This window comes from Dromiciops gliroides, chromosome 1, assembly GCF_019393635.1.
Source record: "Dromiciops gliroides isolate mDroGli1 chromosome 1, mDroGli1.pri, whole genome shotgun sequence".
NCBI lineage: Eukaryota > Metazoa > Chordata > Mammalia > Microbiotheria > Microbiotheriidae > Dromiciops > Dromiciops gliroides.
The window spans coordinates 440263051-440279452 of NC_057861.1; the positions used below are offsets into that span (position 1 = coordinate 440263051).

Here is a 16402-nt window from a genome sequence, read left to right on the forward strand (position 1 = left end):
TTTCCCTAGCACCTAAATAAAATATTCTTTTACTCTAATTGGATTTGTGCCCAAGAGGGCGTAATTCTATAAAGAGGAATTCCTAGGAACCCCTACCCCAAACCCCTACCTATTTCCCCCATAACGGTATCCAATAAGAACCCTGTACAGGTGGGCCTCTTTCATACCCCCTATACATGGTGAGCGAATGGGGTGGCTCGTTTTAATCTCCCCAACCTCTACAGCACCAGAATGGCTCAAGGAAGGGGAAGAGAAGAGAGGAGGGGATCCTCTTGAGAACTTCAGGGCTTCTCCCACCCCTGTGAGATCACATTATAAAGCTTTTCCTGAACACCATTTATCTGGAGTAGGAGAAGAGATGGAGAATGAGAAGAGTGGGAACAGGTAGCTGCTGAGGTGACTGTTGTTCTCCATAGGTCTGGCCCTGAGGTTGTCCTGTCACCTGCCCCTCTGGAACAAAGGGTGGGGTGTGTGTGTGTGTGTGTGTGTGTGTGTGTGTTGGGGGCTAGGGATCCAAATGAGTGAGCCACTGCTGCTTAGCCCTATTTTTGTATTTCCTTCATCCACAAGCAGCAGCACCAGGTCTATTGAGAGGGCAATGCTGGTGATGCTGATGTAAACAAAGCAGCAAAGAAAGCCGGTCTGGTCCCTTTATTCCCACTCACCTCCAAACACTAGAAAGAAAAGGCAACATTTGACAGATGGAATAGAGACAAAGCCGCCAAGAAAACACATTTATTTTCAAGCTTTAAAAAAAACCACCAGAGATCAAAGAATTTTGTAACAAATTTACAGAGGCTGACCATAGTCCCTAGCATTGAATTCTCTCACCACTAATGCAACCAGTCTGTACCAGGCAACCTCATTCATTTCTCTTGTTGTAGAACTTGTGCCTGGTTGGTTCAGGTATGTCATCAGAATTGTAAAGAAGGCAGAACAAGAAGTCTGGAACCAGAGTACTGAAATGCAGAGGGCCCTGACAGCCCTGCCCCATCAGTCCTGCCCCACTAGCCCACCCAACCCCATTGATTTAGCAGCAGCAGCCTCATACTCATAGGGACATGGGCTCTCTCCCCCCAGAACCCAATATTCTATGATCTGTGTCTCCTTCTAACAGTGGGATACCACAAGGTCTCCCCTCTTTGAATTCATTTTTTAAAACTAATTTGCAGACATAGTTTTTGCTGCTTGCTCTGTGTGTGTGTGTGTGTGTGTGTGTGTGTGTGAGATTTTTTTTTTTTAAAGCTTGCCCTCATAGTCAAAATTGCTGCTTATGTCTCTGGATATCCTGTCTCCTCAACTACAGAGTAAGTTTCTGAAGGACAGAAACAGGGTTCCTCTTCTTCTTTTGTGTCCATGCAGAGAAGCAGATGAGACTGAAAGTTACTACTGCCCAATCTCGCAGCAAATTGCCTGTGCTTCATGAGAAGTTTTGGACATTTCATAACTATCTACTCTGCCATGAAAACTAGGGCAAATTTTCCAGGTGTAAAATAAAGATGAGGTTTAGCAGACAGCTTCATTGAAAGCATTATTAAATTAAAAGGTAGGAGGGAGGAAGAGAATACCTCCAAGGAAAAATATATAATTTAAAGTGGACCCAGAAACTGTAGTTTTTCCTTCTCCTCGTTTCATAGGTATTAGGGTTTTATCATAGTGAGAATCAAGAAGGACAAATCCAAATTCTAACAGAGGGAGATATGTGAATAAGTACCCTGCATCCTCCAGTATTTGCTGTAAATGATTTGGATGATCATTAAGTGCTAACCATTGGGCTGCTTCCTGATATTGTTGTGCTTTTTTTTTCACTTACAAAAGTACAATGATATAAGAACCCTAAATATGGCTTTCTCTTTCATGCCAAATGTGAATTTGTGTTTTCCAAAGCTGCTTATGAATCTTCAGGTGCTAAATGTGATGCAAGAGGCAATTTTTATATTGCTTAAAAAAACAAAACAAAACCCTGAAACATCTGTTACCAGTATGGGCTGGAGTTAGAGAAAGAGAAAAAAAAATCTTAAGGTTAAATCTGTATTCCTTACATACCAGTAAGCCACTCTTGGCTGGTAACCAAAATCTGGACCCAGAGGATCTCTGGGACTATTGGAATGAAGCTTTGACTGCTGCCATATGCAAGGAGATAGTGAAAGCCCCTCCACACAGAGGGTAGATACCTATTAGAGTTTAATGATCTTGAGAACATAACTATTTCTTTGGATATTCCTGAAAATTTTCAGAGCCTCTCTTTAAGGAAGATGTGAAAACCTAGACAATGAAGCTTGATTATAGGGTCAGTCTGTGATCTTGTCTTGGAATAGATCCTAGCTGCAAAGACTTTGGTGCTTCTAACTCCTAATGTCTATTTTAAATTAAATTAACATATATATATATATATATGTATATATATATATATATATATATATATATATATATATATATATATATATTGAGGTCTAGCCATCTACAAGGTACTGTGCTATGAGGGGAGATACCAAGACATGTAAGACATAGTACCTGCCTGCCTGGAGTTTATAGTCTAGAAAAGGAGACTAAGCCTAAACCAGTGAAAAATCAAACAACAAAAATGATTGCAATAAAAAGGATGTTAGGGGCCAACATATTATTAATTGCCAAATTCGTTGTAAAGAGAATTGCCAAAGGAGTCTGGAGGAAGGAGAAGCCAATTCTGACTGGGGCATTTGGAAGAAGTTTTGTAGAGCCAGTGGCATTTGATCTGGGGATTGAATTGATGAAAAGGATTTGGATAGAATTTGAGGAAGAGAGGGCATTCAATATGGAGGGAGCAAAAGCCCAGAAGAAGAGGAAGTAGAAAATGTTTTAGGGAAGATGAGTTTGGTTAAAAATTGGAGAGCAGTGAATGCAAGATAAGACTGGGAAAAGGTAGGGGGGGCTTTTTTGCTTATTTGTTTTAGATTTGAATGCATCTTGTTTTGTTTTGTTTTGTTTTGTTTTGCAGGGCAATGAGGGTTAAGTGACTTGCCTAGGGTCACACAGCTAGTAAGTGTCAAGTGTCTGAGGTCAGATTTGAACTCAGGTCCTCCTGAATCCAGGGCTGATGCTTTATCCACTGCACCACCTAGCTGCCCCTAGAATGCATCTTAATACCTGTCTCAGAGAACTAACATTCCAAAATGATTTTATACATCCTTAGGGGAAACAAAAATCTAGGGAGCTATTCAGATTTGGTACAGAAAGGAATTTTCATTCCAGATGTATCTCCTTAGAGATCACCCTAACCATCACTATTTTGTAGTAATATGGCTAATATGTTATAATCAACCTCCTTGGGTAAAGTCATGAAATATCCAATTGTCCATGAACAACATCGCTTCTGTGGAACAAACTGATCCCTGTAACATTGTTTTACTTTCCCCAGTGTTCTTGTGGAAGCAATCAGCCACACCAATCATGGCATGCCTCTGTGGACATCCAATGTCACTCACCTTTCCCACGGCACTGGTGACTTCCCAACCACTTTTGGCTGCCAGGCCCTTGAGAGCATCCACATTGCTGTGACTCAGGTATGCCTGAAATATCATTGTTTTAAGGGGGAGATGTGAATCAAAAGTGCAGGGATGATAGAGGATATTAGAAAACACTTGTTTAGAAATTTCTTTCCCTAATTGAGAGACACCTCCATGGTACCCTCCCTGTGGCCACTCACAGTATTGAAATAAAACTTGGGAAATTTGGGGGGAAAAATACAGAAAGAAAATACATGTGAAGGCTTTTGTATTCTGGCCCTGTTTAAGAGGCAGAAAATTGCAATGTTAGTACACTATTTGAACCCCTCAAGGTGGGGCACAGACTTAATAATATACAATCTATAGCACTTCATTTAGTTTTTGCCCCCAGATGAGCTTAAATAATCTTGGAAAGCAATTTGACATTAGCCTAAAGATAATCTTTCTTCTTTTAATTTTTCCCAGGCTGGGCATGGTTAGAAAGAGAAGCTAGCAGACCCTTATTATTTGCAGGATCCTTGACAATTCATTTAACCTCTCTCACCCTCAGTTTCCTCATCTGTAGAATGCAGATAAAAATAGCACCTTCCTCACAGGGTTGTTGTAAGGTTCAAATGAGGTGATATCCATAAAGTACTTTGTACAAGTTAAAGTGCTATGTAAATGCTTCTTCATCTTTGGATTTTCCCCTCCCCCATTGGTCCAGAACAGTTCAAATCTAGAAATCTGAAAAAATCTAGAGTGACTTTTATGTAAATAAATGCTGAAGTCATAAATTTACAGGATGTAAAGAACCATAGGGGTCACGTAGTCCTACACCAGTCTTTCACATATAAAGAAACAGATCAAGTGACCTTCCCAAAGTCATACAAAGATGCAGCTCTAAGAAACATACACTGATAGAAAATAACTTGGGGGAGGGGACTAGCCACTGGGAGCAGGGCATGGGGATCTGATGCAAATGTAGAAAAGACCAGGGGGCAGCTAGGTGGCACAGTGGATAGAGCACTGGCCCTGGATTCAGGAGGACCCGAGTTCAAATCCAACCTCAGACACTTAACACTTACTAGCTGTGTGACCTTGGGCAAGTCACTTAACCCCAATTGCCTCACAAAAAAAAAAGAAGAAGAAAAGACCAAAAGTCATATAAATCAGAGGCATCAAACATGCCAGCTTTCTGTAGCCAGCAATACTTCCCAGCTGAGGAACCAGAATAAAATATAATTGGAAAATAATTAACAAAATAACTAAAAACACAATAAAACAAAGATAGCATTACTTGTGGGCAGTCAGGGGACATAGTGGATAGAGTACTAGGCTTGGAGTCAGGAAGACCCATCTTCCTGAGTTCAAATCTGGCCTCAGACCCTTACTAGCTGTGTGACCCTGGATAAGTTCCTTCACCCTATTTGTCTCTGTTCCTTATCTGAAAAGCAAGCTGGAAACTACTTCGGTATCTTTGCCAAGAAAACCCCAAATGGGATCACAAAGAGTCAGACATGACTGAAAAACAACTAAAATATTGCATCTAAAACTAAGTCAACATACAGCTGCTGGGTTGCTTTGGATTAATGGCTGCCATTTCTTTTTTTAGTTTGACACCACTGACCAATAGAGGCAAGGCTGGCTCCCTTTAAATTGACAAAGATGACAAAACACTAAAACAATCAACACTGAGATAATGTTGAGAAGAAACTGTGTCCCAGAAGGCTGGTTTTCTGTAGGGAAACATGTCTTTTCCCCTTTCCTGGAGTGGGTGTGGAAGGGTCTGCCAACTCACACAAGTTTCTTAGTGGTGTCCCAGGGAGTTGCTTGTTGGAAGCAGCCGAACCCTACTCCCCGTTTGAGGACATCGAAAACCTGACCACAGGGCTGGGCTTTTCCCAAGCCCATACTACACTGTTTGTTTTCTCATCTTTTAATGTTCTAAGTTTTTTTCAAATTAACATTCTTTGATCTATGTCTATATCCAGATCTAAAGTTTACATTTGCATGTATAAATCACATTGGGTCTGAGATTTTACTGCGGTACAGTTTATAACAACTTTGTATTGAGCAAACGTTTCTCATCAGATATTAAGGACTAATCTTCAAAAAGTCTGGCACCTAGTGTTACAAAAAAAGTGTTGTTTCCTACTCCCCTGCCCCTCAGATTGAGAAGTTAATTTGCATATGAAGCTGCCTGGTGTGGAAGTTCCATCTACCCATCAGAGAGATGTCTGTGCACTAAGAGAGTCAGTGACTCCCACGGACAAGTAAGCCAGGCTGTGTTAAGGGCTTGACCCCAACTTACCCTGATCTACAGGCCGGATGTTTATTCCATGATGGCATGCTGCCTCTCAGACTAGTAAGTGGGGGTCCCAGATACCAGATTTGGGGCATTGACCTGTGAGTCACTATTGAAAAACAACTGAACTATTAGAGCACTCCACAAGTGGAATGAGCCTCCTTGGGCAGAAGTAGGCAGCCACATGGACACTTACTGGGAATGTGGAAGTGAGGATTCATCCCCATGTACAGGTTAAATTCAATGGCCACTGGAGTCCTTTCTAATTCTGAGACTCCAGGATTCTGTGACTACGTGGCTTCCTGTGTCTGTGACTGGGCAACAGTAGATTTAATTGTGGTGAGTAACCAGTTATTGACTATTTGGTTTTGTTTCACAATGACAGGATGGATTTGACTTATTTTTTCTTCCCCAAATTATTATTTACCCAGATAGCCTAAGATAAATAAATAAATGAGGTTTTTTTTTTTAAAACAACCCCAGAGCAGAAATTAGTTTGCATTTAGAGGGATCCAGATTATAAAACCATCACCTGATTGCTGGCATCCCAGTGAACACAAAGTGGAATGTCTTCTTTGTGAGAAATAACATATTTCCTGAAACAAAGTGGATAATGTTCAGTAGTGGCTTTCACTCTTTGTCATCAGCTAATAACATTCATTCACTTGTCCATTCATTCATTCAATCATCTATTAATTCAACAGACACTTAGTAAGCACCAGTGCCTGTGCTAGGTACTAGGGACACAAAGGCAGAAAGGGAAACAGTCCCTATTCTCAAGGAGCATAAGTTTTATTGGAGAGGACAATACGTAAGTAGAAAATCAAATGCAAAACATGCACAAGGCTCTGAGGTTGCCTCCAGCTCTAGAGGTAAGATATGATCAACGAACTTAGACTACAAGGAAGTTGGGGGACAGAAATAGCAACTAGGAGAAGAATCAGGATGTGGGAGTTTGATGCAACCAGGGAAATGATCAAAAAGACATTTAAATGACTAAAAGTCATTCCTTACACATGCATGATTCACATACATCAAACTGGCCAAGATGATGAAAGATAAGCTTCTTGGAGGCTAGGTGGCCCAGTGGATAGAACACAGGGCCTGGAGTCAGGAAGACATGAGTTCAAATCTAGCCTCTGACACTAGCTGTGTGACCCTGGGGAAGTCACTTCACCCTGTTTGCCTCAGTTTCCTCATCTGTAAAAAGAGCTGGAGAAGGAAAAGGCAAAGCACTCCAGTAACTGTGCCAAGAAAACCCCAAATGGGGTCAGGAAGAATCAGACACCATTGAACAACAACAAAGTTTCTAGAAGGTATAGTCAGTTTCATTTTAGTCTTTGTGTCCCTAGCAAGTAGTTGAGCATCGTGCCTGGCATATAATCTGCACATAGTAGTTTGCTGCTTGGTTGACTGGTCCAATAACTTTTGGAAGGTCATTCATAGTGATGCAGTAAATAGTCTACTCTGGTACAACAGCTTCTCAAATAGCTTACTATAGTTCCTAGAGCAGAAATTGGTGCTTTTAAAAAAGATACTTTTGTTGATGAGACAACAAAAAATCCTACTGTCTATAATATTCATGAGATTTTAGCAACCTTTTTTATATCTTACAATACATACCTGCCAAGGCGTATTCTCTTACGTGCAATAGCTCCACGATACCTTCTAACATCATCCTTTAAAGAAAAAAAAAACAACTACTGATGAATTTTCAGTAGGATCCTAGATTTAGAGCTAAAAGAAATCTTAGTACTTAAATTGTTCGACCCCCTCATTTTCCATGTGAGGAAACTAGAGAGCATAGAGGAAAAGTGACTTGTCTAAGGACACGTGTGTTATAGATAACAGGGATTCCAAACCAGCTCCTCTAGTTGCAAATCCTGCATTCTTTATTTTTGCACATTTTTACTAAATAATTTTTAGAATTTTTTTTCTTTTCTTTTTTTTCAGGGCAATGAGGGTTAAGTGACTTGCCCAGGGTCACACAGCGAGTAAGTGTTAAGTGTCTGAGGCCGGATTTGAACTCAGGTCCTCCTGAATCCAGGACTGGCGCTTTATCTACTGCGCCACCTAGCTACCCCCTAATTTTTAGAATTTAATTATGAACTCTTATACTTGCATGGAATAGCCTAACAGGTAGGTAAATGGCTAAAATTGCTGCTCCTCTGACTTCTTCCATTGCTCTTTTGCTTTTTAACGTGGCTCCTATGTTACTCAGAACAAAGGTTAGGAGAAGATATGAAAAATAAAGCAATTCTGAGATGAGGGAAGTGCTACCACCTCTTAGGTCAGTAGGAAAAGACATACAGTGATGGAGAGTAGAGTGGCTCAGTGCGTACAGAATGGAGCCTGAAATCAGGATGACATCTTCCTGAGTTCAAATCCAGCCTCAGACACTTACTACCTGTGTGACCCTGGGCAAGTCACTTCACCCTGTTTGCCTCGGTTCCTTATCTGTAAAGGAAATGGCAAACCACTCCATTAACTTTGCCAAGAAAACCCCAAATGGGGTCACAGAGAGTCAGACGCAACTGAAACAACTAAACTATGATGGAGATGGTGGCTTATTCATCTTTCTGTCTCCATCAGCACCCAATATGGCACATAGTAGATCACTTAATAAATGGTATTCTGTGGTGTGTTGTTTCATATAGTAGAACAGTATAAACCAGGAGAGGGGGAAGAACTTTTTTTCTGGAAAGAAATGAAGAAATCCCTTGTTTGCTGTGTGCAAAGAGATGAGACGTGGAATGGACTGTGGTAGAATGGGCTAGGAGACTCTGAGAGGAAAGTAGCCTTTAGTGCTGGCCGATATTATTCCAACAATATATTAGGTTCATCTGACTGAGAGCCTAGCCCCATTTGGCTTTATGTTAAAGAATTTTTTAAAAAACAACAACAGGGAATCACCATACAAGTTATTTCTGATGAGAAGAAAGATTAGGAGTTTGGAGGAGGGAAGTATTGTGTCAAGATGGGGTAGACAAGGAAAGTGCTGTGGAGGAGGTGGGATCTGAGCTATTTCTGTGTGCTCTAAGGGGACACTGCACTATGTTAGCCTCAGAGTCAAAATACCAGGCAGAGTTATTAGCTGAAGCTTGCTGGCTATGGATGCTGACGATGTCCATACCCTTCTTATCTATAAAAATGAAGATAGTAAAAACTGAATGGGAAGATAGAGCATCAGGCCTGGAGTCAGGTAGACTCATCTTCCTGAGTTCAAATCTGGCCTCAGACACTTACTAGTTGTGTGACCTTGGGCAAGTCACTTTTATTTGGTGGGGCAGTGAGGGTTAAGTGACTTGCCCAGGGTCACACAGCTAGTAAGTGTCAAGTGTCTGAGGCCAGTGCTTTATCCACTGCGCCACCTAGCTGCCTCCTGGCAAGTCAGTTATACCTGTTTGCCTCAGTTTCCTCATCTGTAAAATGAGCTGGAGAAGGAAATGGTAAATCACTACAGTATCTTTGCCAAGAAAACCCCAAATGGGATCATGAAGAGTCAGACATGACTGAAAACACCTGAACAACAAAATCTGAATAGTCTACTGTATAGGTTTACTATAAGGAAAGCATTTTGTATTCTTCAGAGTACTATGTAAACAGTTGTTATTATTGAAAAATGGACAAGGCTTGAATGGTTGGCAGTGGATAGAATAGTGTTGAGCAAAGAGTCATGTAATGTCATAATTATGGAAGGAGCTAGTATAGATAGGCCTGATCATTTAATCTTTTGCAAGCATGACCTTTGAAATAGGCTTGACTCTAGGGAACATGATGACTTCTTCATTATCATCAATAGCATAATAAATGAGAAAGGCACTGTTGATATGCCGGCCTTGGCCTTTGGACCATTCATCACAGTTGTAGGCCTCAACACGAACCCCAACTTCAACACTACAAAAGAAAAAAAAACATAATAAGGAATTCTGCCCAGAACTTGTTATAAACGTCCCAGGCAGGAGAGGCAGCAGAATGTTTTAGGAGAATCAAGGTGAACAAGTCCGAGTACTTCCATTTACTACCTATGTGACCTGGCCAGGTCACTTAATCTCTCCAGGTTTCCATTTCCTCATCTGTAAAATGTAGGGATTAGACTAGATGACCTTGAATATTCTCTAAATGTCTGAACCCGTGGAATTCAAAGAAAAATGTTTTTATCCTCAAGCAATTATTCTCCATGGATTAAAGGAGCCCCACCTTGTATTCATGCTTCCATCTCTGTTTGGTCCATGCTTCTTTAGAGGACTTACCTCTCAGCTCAGTCCCTTACATGATGCAGCATTTGGGGCACTGTTGAATTAATAGATATGATCCCTCATTTGGTACCTTGGATGTGGGAAGAAGGAGAGGGGGGATTTCATTATACTGTGTAGATGGTTAATCTTTGGGCATTCTTCGACCAGCTGGATGAGCCTTTGTTGGGGAATTTTATGGCATCTCTCTCAGAAGGGTGCGCGGATGCCCATTTGACCCATTTTGGTTTTGTTGACGTTCTTTCCATTGACATTGCTATAGTCACTATGTACATTGTTTTCTCGGTTCTGCTTACTTCACTTTGCATCTGTTCATGTCACTCAGTATATTTCATATTTTTTCAGTATTTTTCATATTCCTTATTTTTCATGGCTCAGTAACAGTCAATTGCATCGATGTACCACAATTTGTTTTTCCATTCCCCAATCTATGAGCATTTATTTTGTTTCCAAATTAATAGGTAGCTAGGTGATATGGTGGAAAGGCTAGAACACTGGACCTGGAATCAGGCAGGCATGAGTTCACACACTTAATAGCTGTGTGGCCTTAGGCAAGTCCCTTAACCACTCTCAGTCTCTAGTTCTTCATCTGTAAAATGGACATAATAATATCACCTATTTCTCATAGTTTTGGGGAAGATAAAATGAGATAATGTTTCTAAGATATATTGTAAACCTTAAAGTGCTATGTAAATGCTAGATATTATTATTAGTTATTAGTTATACACACACACACACACACACATATATATATATATATATATATATATATATATAATTTTTTTTTTTTGCAGGGCAATGAGGGTTAAGTGACTTGCCCAGGGTCACACAGCTAATAAGTGTCAAGTGTCTGAGATAGATTTGAACTCAGGTCCTCCTGAATCCAGGGCCAGTGCTTTATCCACTGCACCACCTAGCTGCCCAATTTTGATATATATTAAATCTTTCTATCCTTGATCTCCTTGGGGAATATGGATAGCAGTGGGATCTCTGGGTCCATTATGACCCATTCTAAACTCAATGTGAGTCCACTGAGGATGAATTTAGTGGCTCAGAGACTGGTACTGTTTTGGGAAGAACCAACCTTTTGTGCTGGCCTATTAAAAGAAATTGTCCTCATTGTAGACTTGGCCACTTTTCCCCACTTCTCTTTCCCTTTTCTAAGTTCAGGTCAGAGACCAAAGACCTGAGAGTAGACTTTAATCTCTAGGATAGGGGAAGGAAAAGGGGGTGACTGTTCTCTCACAAATTCACCCAGACACTGAACAAATATTTTTCCTCATCTCACAATATGGTGGTTTCTCAGACCATAAGATGACAATTGCCAATCCCCTATTAGAGTATCAAGAGTCTTGGCATCATGAGGGCATAGGCCAGCCTGCAGAGGTGGCAGCAGAGATACATATGACCTCAGGATGACGTAACCAGGATGCCAAGCAATGAGAATTCCTGAACCTTAGCTTTATAGAGAGAAAAACATAACTCCTGGGAAGTGCCAGACTTATGGTTGCCTTGCTAACATCATCAAAGTCAAGTACAGGAATGCAGCCTTCAAGTGAGACAAGCAGAGTTCCTGGGCAGTACCAGCATTTTGGAGAGTCAGAGGGATCCCATGTGTTGCCCAGAAAAGCTGGAGGAGCAGCAAGTCATATTACGCAGGAGCAAAAAACCTCAACTTCGCCCTCCTCTGTTAACATGAGTGATTCAGATGGCATGAGTTCAATGTGAAGGGGGTTGCTTTTTTGATAGCCCCAAATGTGATTCCCTTTCAGGGTAAGTTCACCCTTGAGAAGCCTAGAATCCATTCTATCAGGGTTTTCTAAAAAGAGGCACTCACAAAAATAGCAAGGGATTATCCTTCTATCCACCTTTTCTCCATTTCCCATGCATAGCACTCTATCTCCTGTCTCCATGCCTTTTTTTAACTGGTTGTCCCTCATGCCTGCCTTTCACTCCCTCCTTACTTCTGTCTTATACAATCCCTCTCTGTCATCAAGACATAGCTGAAAATACCACTTTTGGGTCTTTTTCCCAAAGAAATCATGGAAAGGGGAAAGGGACCCACATGTACAAAAATATTTATAGCTGCTCTTTATGTGGTGGCAAGGAATTGGAAGTTGAGGGGGTTCCCATCAGTTGGGGAATGGCTGGACAAATTTTGGTATATGAATACAATGGAATACTATTGTGCTGTAAGAAATGATGAGCAGGAGGAGTTCAGAGAAACCTGGAGGGTCTTGAGTGAGCTGATGATGAGTGAGATGAGCAGAACCAGAAGAACATTGTACACAGTATCATCAACATTGAGTGTTGATCTACTGTGATGGACTATATTCTTCTCACCAATGCAATGGTACAGAAGAGTTCCAGGGAACTCATGATAGAAGAGGATCTCCAAATCAAAAAAAAAACCCAAAAAACTGCGGAGTATAGATGCTGAATGAACCATACTATTTCTTTTGTTTTTGATGCTGTTGTTTTTTTCTATTTTGAAGTTTTTCATCATTGCTCTGATTTTTTCTCTTACAACATGACTAATGCAGAAATATGTTTAATGTTATTATGTGTATATATACATATATACATATAAATATACACACACACACATATATATATAAAACCTATATCAGATTACCTGCTGTCTAGGGGAGGGGGGAGGGAGGGGAGGGAGGGAGAAAAATCTGAAATTGTAAAGCTTGTATAAACAAAAGTTGAGAACTATCTTTACATGTAACGGAAAAAAAATAAAATACTTTATTAATTTTAAAAAAGACAGCTGAAGTACTACCATCTCCACGAATCCCTTCCTGTTCTCCCCTTATCTGTTAGTGCCCTTCCTCCCTAAAAACTTATTTAACTGCTTTGTTTCTAGTATTTATTCTGTATGTATTTCTATATGTCCATATTGTCTCCCCCAATAGAATATAACACCTCATTATGAAATGAAAGAAGCCATCATTTTCTCTTTTGACCAGTACCTGGCACTTAATGATTAATTGCATCACCTCCAAGGGGAGAACTTGGTAGGACCCCAGGAAAAGGCAGAAAAGGAGAAGGAAAATTGTATCAACTGGGTACAGACTGCTGTGAGCAAATGTCAGCATTTCCTGCATCTTCTGTGGGGCAGACAAAACACTCTCTCTCCTATACTAGATGCATACATTGTTTCTTGAGTACTTGCCTGGTAGCCAGGGAACAGTTTATCCAGATCTGTAGAGATTTAGACAAGAACTGTATTTGAGTTATATATTCTGAGATTTCCTAGAGGGGACTCTATTTGGGGCAATACAAGGCTAAAGGAGAGTAATTGGGGGCAGTGTTGCAGTAGCCAAGAACGTAATCTGTCTGTATAAGGCTAGAGCTTGGGGCACTGGGCCATCAGTTCCAAATACTTAAACTTTCTTTTCTCAAAGCAATGGTTTTGTAATCCAAGAAAAAAAAATTTGACAATAATTAAATTAAATTAGATAATAAAAATTAAAAATGTTTTTGGTCACTTAAATAGCACAACAGCAAGTAATTGAGAACAGCTCTCTCCTGTGGAAAGAATCATTAAAAACAAGTACAAAGCAGAGTGAAAATATATACCACTAAATGCCAGACCCATCATCACTGGGAGATGCCATTTCATCACCCATCATTTGCTTGCTGGGTATGTACTAAGGTAATACAAAAAATGTATCTGTACATTTGAAACCAAAGGCTACAATTTAAAAGTTAAAGTAATAAATTAAAACTTAGAGTGCTGGCCCTGAAGAAAAAAAGGACCTGAATTTGAATCCAGACTCAGACACTTAACTAGCTATGTAATCCTGTTTGCCTCTGTTTCTTCACCTGTAAAATGAGCTGGAGAAGGAGATGGCAAACCACTAGAGTATCTTTGCCAAGAAAACCCCAAATGGGATCATGAAGAGTTGAACACGACTGAAACAAATGAGCAACAACTATAAAATGATGAAAATAAATAATTAAAATAATAAGTTGAATAATAAAATAAAAAGACATAGTCATTTCAGAGTAGGTGCCTGTATTCTCTCTCCCCTCAATGAAGCAATAATAATAATCCATACCTGAATTCAAGTTATTCAATAAGATCACCAAAAAAAGTCCAGAAAGCAAGGTATCCCCCATGCCTCTTCAGCCACCTCTTACCAGTTCTGAAAAGTATTGTTCACAATGGCATTGAAGACAAGGCGATCACCAACAGTAGATGGTCCCCGAAATTTAAACATATCCACCGACTTTAGAATGGGATGTGAGCCACAGAGGCGGCTAAATGAAAAACAGAAAAGAAAAAGAGTAAGACAAAAGAGATGCTCCTGGAAAATAAATTAGGATGTTCCTGCCCATTCATAACTCTTATGCGGTGAATTACAGACTAGGAATTGTATGACTTAAAATTCTTTCACCAAGGGCAAAGTCAGGGTAAGGGGGTGTGTGTTGGCACAGAGGACAGTCTGGCCTTATTGCAGTCCTAAGAGGGTGAAAGCCTATTCCAGAGAGTACAGACACTACTGTTCAATGTTCATTAGAGTGGGTTGAATCTAGCTCCAGTTAAGCTACCCTCTTTGTGGCTCATTAATTGTTTGCTAAATGACTATCTTTTTTTTCCCTCCAAAGAGTAAAACAAATGGATGACTTGCACATGTTGGCAGTGTTACTATATGCCATCTGTAAGAAACTTTGTACTACTTTGTATTGTCTGTGCATAACAAGTGTGATAATCTACCAGATTGCAACTGGATGGTCACCTTGCCCTACTGATAACAGACTTACTCTCCTCTACTTCCTAGGGAAGTGGATTCTGTGTTGTTTGCTTTAATGAAGTCTTCACTCTTGTTCAGGGAGGCCTGGAACCAGAGACATCTTGTGTATCACTACAGTTGGACTGTGGCATGAGGGAAATATGGAAATGGCTGCCAGATTTTCTGCCCTTAGCCTGGTGTGGTCCAATTGTCATTGATTCATCAGTTTCACAGTTAACGGAATTTACCGGCACATAAAAAGGAAGGGGGAAAACTGGTGGATTTTCTCCACACACAAAAAATTCCTAGCCTTGACATTCACAACCTAAGAGGTTCTTTTGCCTTCCACATCACACTATTTCTGTGAAATTTCAAAATAATAATGACACTTTTTTTTATCAAGGAAAGGGTCATATTTCATGATTTTCCATAAGTTTAGGTATTAATCTTAGTCCTTCAATGGCTCTAGAAAGCACTTGAGCCAAGGACTCAACCATAGCTAGTTATATGATTTGTGTTTGCAAAGGAACACACTCAGAAATGATCTATTGTCATCATAGAATTTTATTTGAAAACAAAATTCCTTTATTTAGGCATAGTTCAAAGTAGCAGTAAATATGACTTTCTAAGAGTGGCGCTTTCTATATAAATGAATATTTAAATTTTCTTTTAAATTTGGAAAAAGATGAACTCTGCTTTGGTTGCATCAGTAGAGGCAGTTCCAATTCAAATGTTTTCTAACTCTTCAACATGCCTTGAAGCTGCTCCATTCCCTACATGGTTATTTTAAACATAGAATCACCTTTTTTAAATTGAAGAAAGTTTTAGATGTGTTCTCTCCCAAATTACTTCTTTGTCTTCTCATTTCTCATTTAAACCTTTGGCCACAGCAATTCTAACTGGCACCTTCAAAGGTCAGACAAAACTCTACGTTGCTGTAAAAAGCCTTGTAAGTGAGACAAATTTTTAAGCACAAGAGACTGTTTTCTATTTCTATTCAGTCTATTCACCTTTGTAATAAAACCATTGTCACAATGAGCTTCTGTGTCATAAGATCAACATCCATAATTCAGAGAAAAGTGTGAAAACTGTCATCTTATTTTTATTTTTGAACTAGGAGCTCGGATGGTCATCTTCAGGGTAATCTACCTGAACTCATTCTTTGATGACTAAGATTACTTCCACCCCATCATACACCTTCCATCTCAGTGAGTCTAAAAGCCCAGACGCCATTGCTTTAACCCTATCCTCCATCCCTGCTGACTGCTCCCTTATTCTCATCCTCTTCAACCTCCTTCCTCCACCTTCTACTGTAAAATGATCCAGTCATTCTACTGTGCTCTCTGAAATGCCTGAACCATAAGCAATAAACTAGCTATTATCTTCAACTGTTTCCTCTCCTGCTCTCTCCATCTTCTGGCCCCCTCCTGATGACTCTGGCCACCCTCTCCAGCAACGGGGGCACTTTCTTTCAGACCTTCGAGACCCCACTAATCATAGTGGGGGAGTTGGAATACGCCAGGCTCCCCATAACCTCTCTCAGGCTCCCCATCTACCACTGCTACTTAGTAACATCTCTTCCTGGTTCATTTAAATCCTATTTATCACCCCATGGAGATCCTGTTGGCT

At 40.2% G+C, this 16402-nt stretch overlaps 1 protein-coding gene across 2 annotated transcripts in view; it reads right to left on the reverse strand.

Annotated features, from left to right (window-relative positions):
- The window catches only part of ACOT12 (acyl-CoA thioesterase 12), a 76526-nt gene that overhangs the window by 21845 nt on the left and 38279 nt on the right, over window positions 1-16402 (reverse strand). For both annotated transcript variants that reach the window (XM_043967655.1, XM_043967650.1), the window contains 5 exons: window positions 14181-14300; window positions 9519-9669; window positions 7396-7451; window positions 6305-6368; window positions 3465-3548 (listed from right to left, as the gene is read on the reverse strand). In XM_043967655.1, the coding sequence (XP_043823590.1) occupies window positions 3465-3548; window positions 6305-6368; window positions 7396-7451; window positions 9519-9669; window positions 14181-14300 (475 nt within the window). The remainder of the gene's footprint in view (window positions 1-3464; window positions 3549-6304; window positions 6369-7395; window positions 7452-9518; window positions 9670-14180; window positions 14301-16402) is intronic.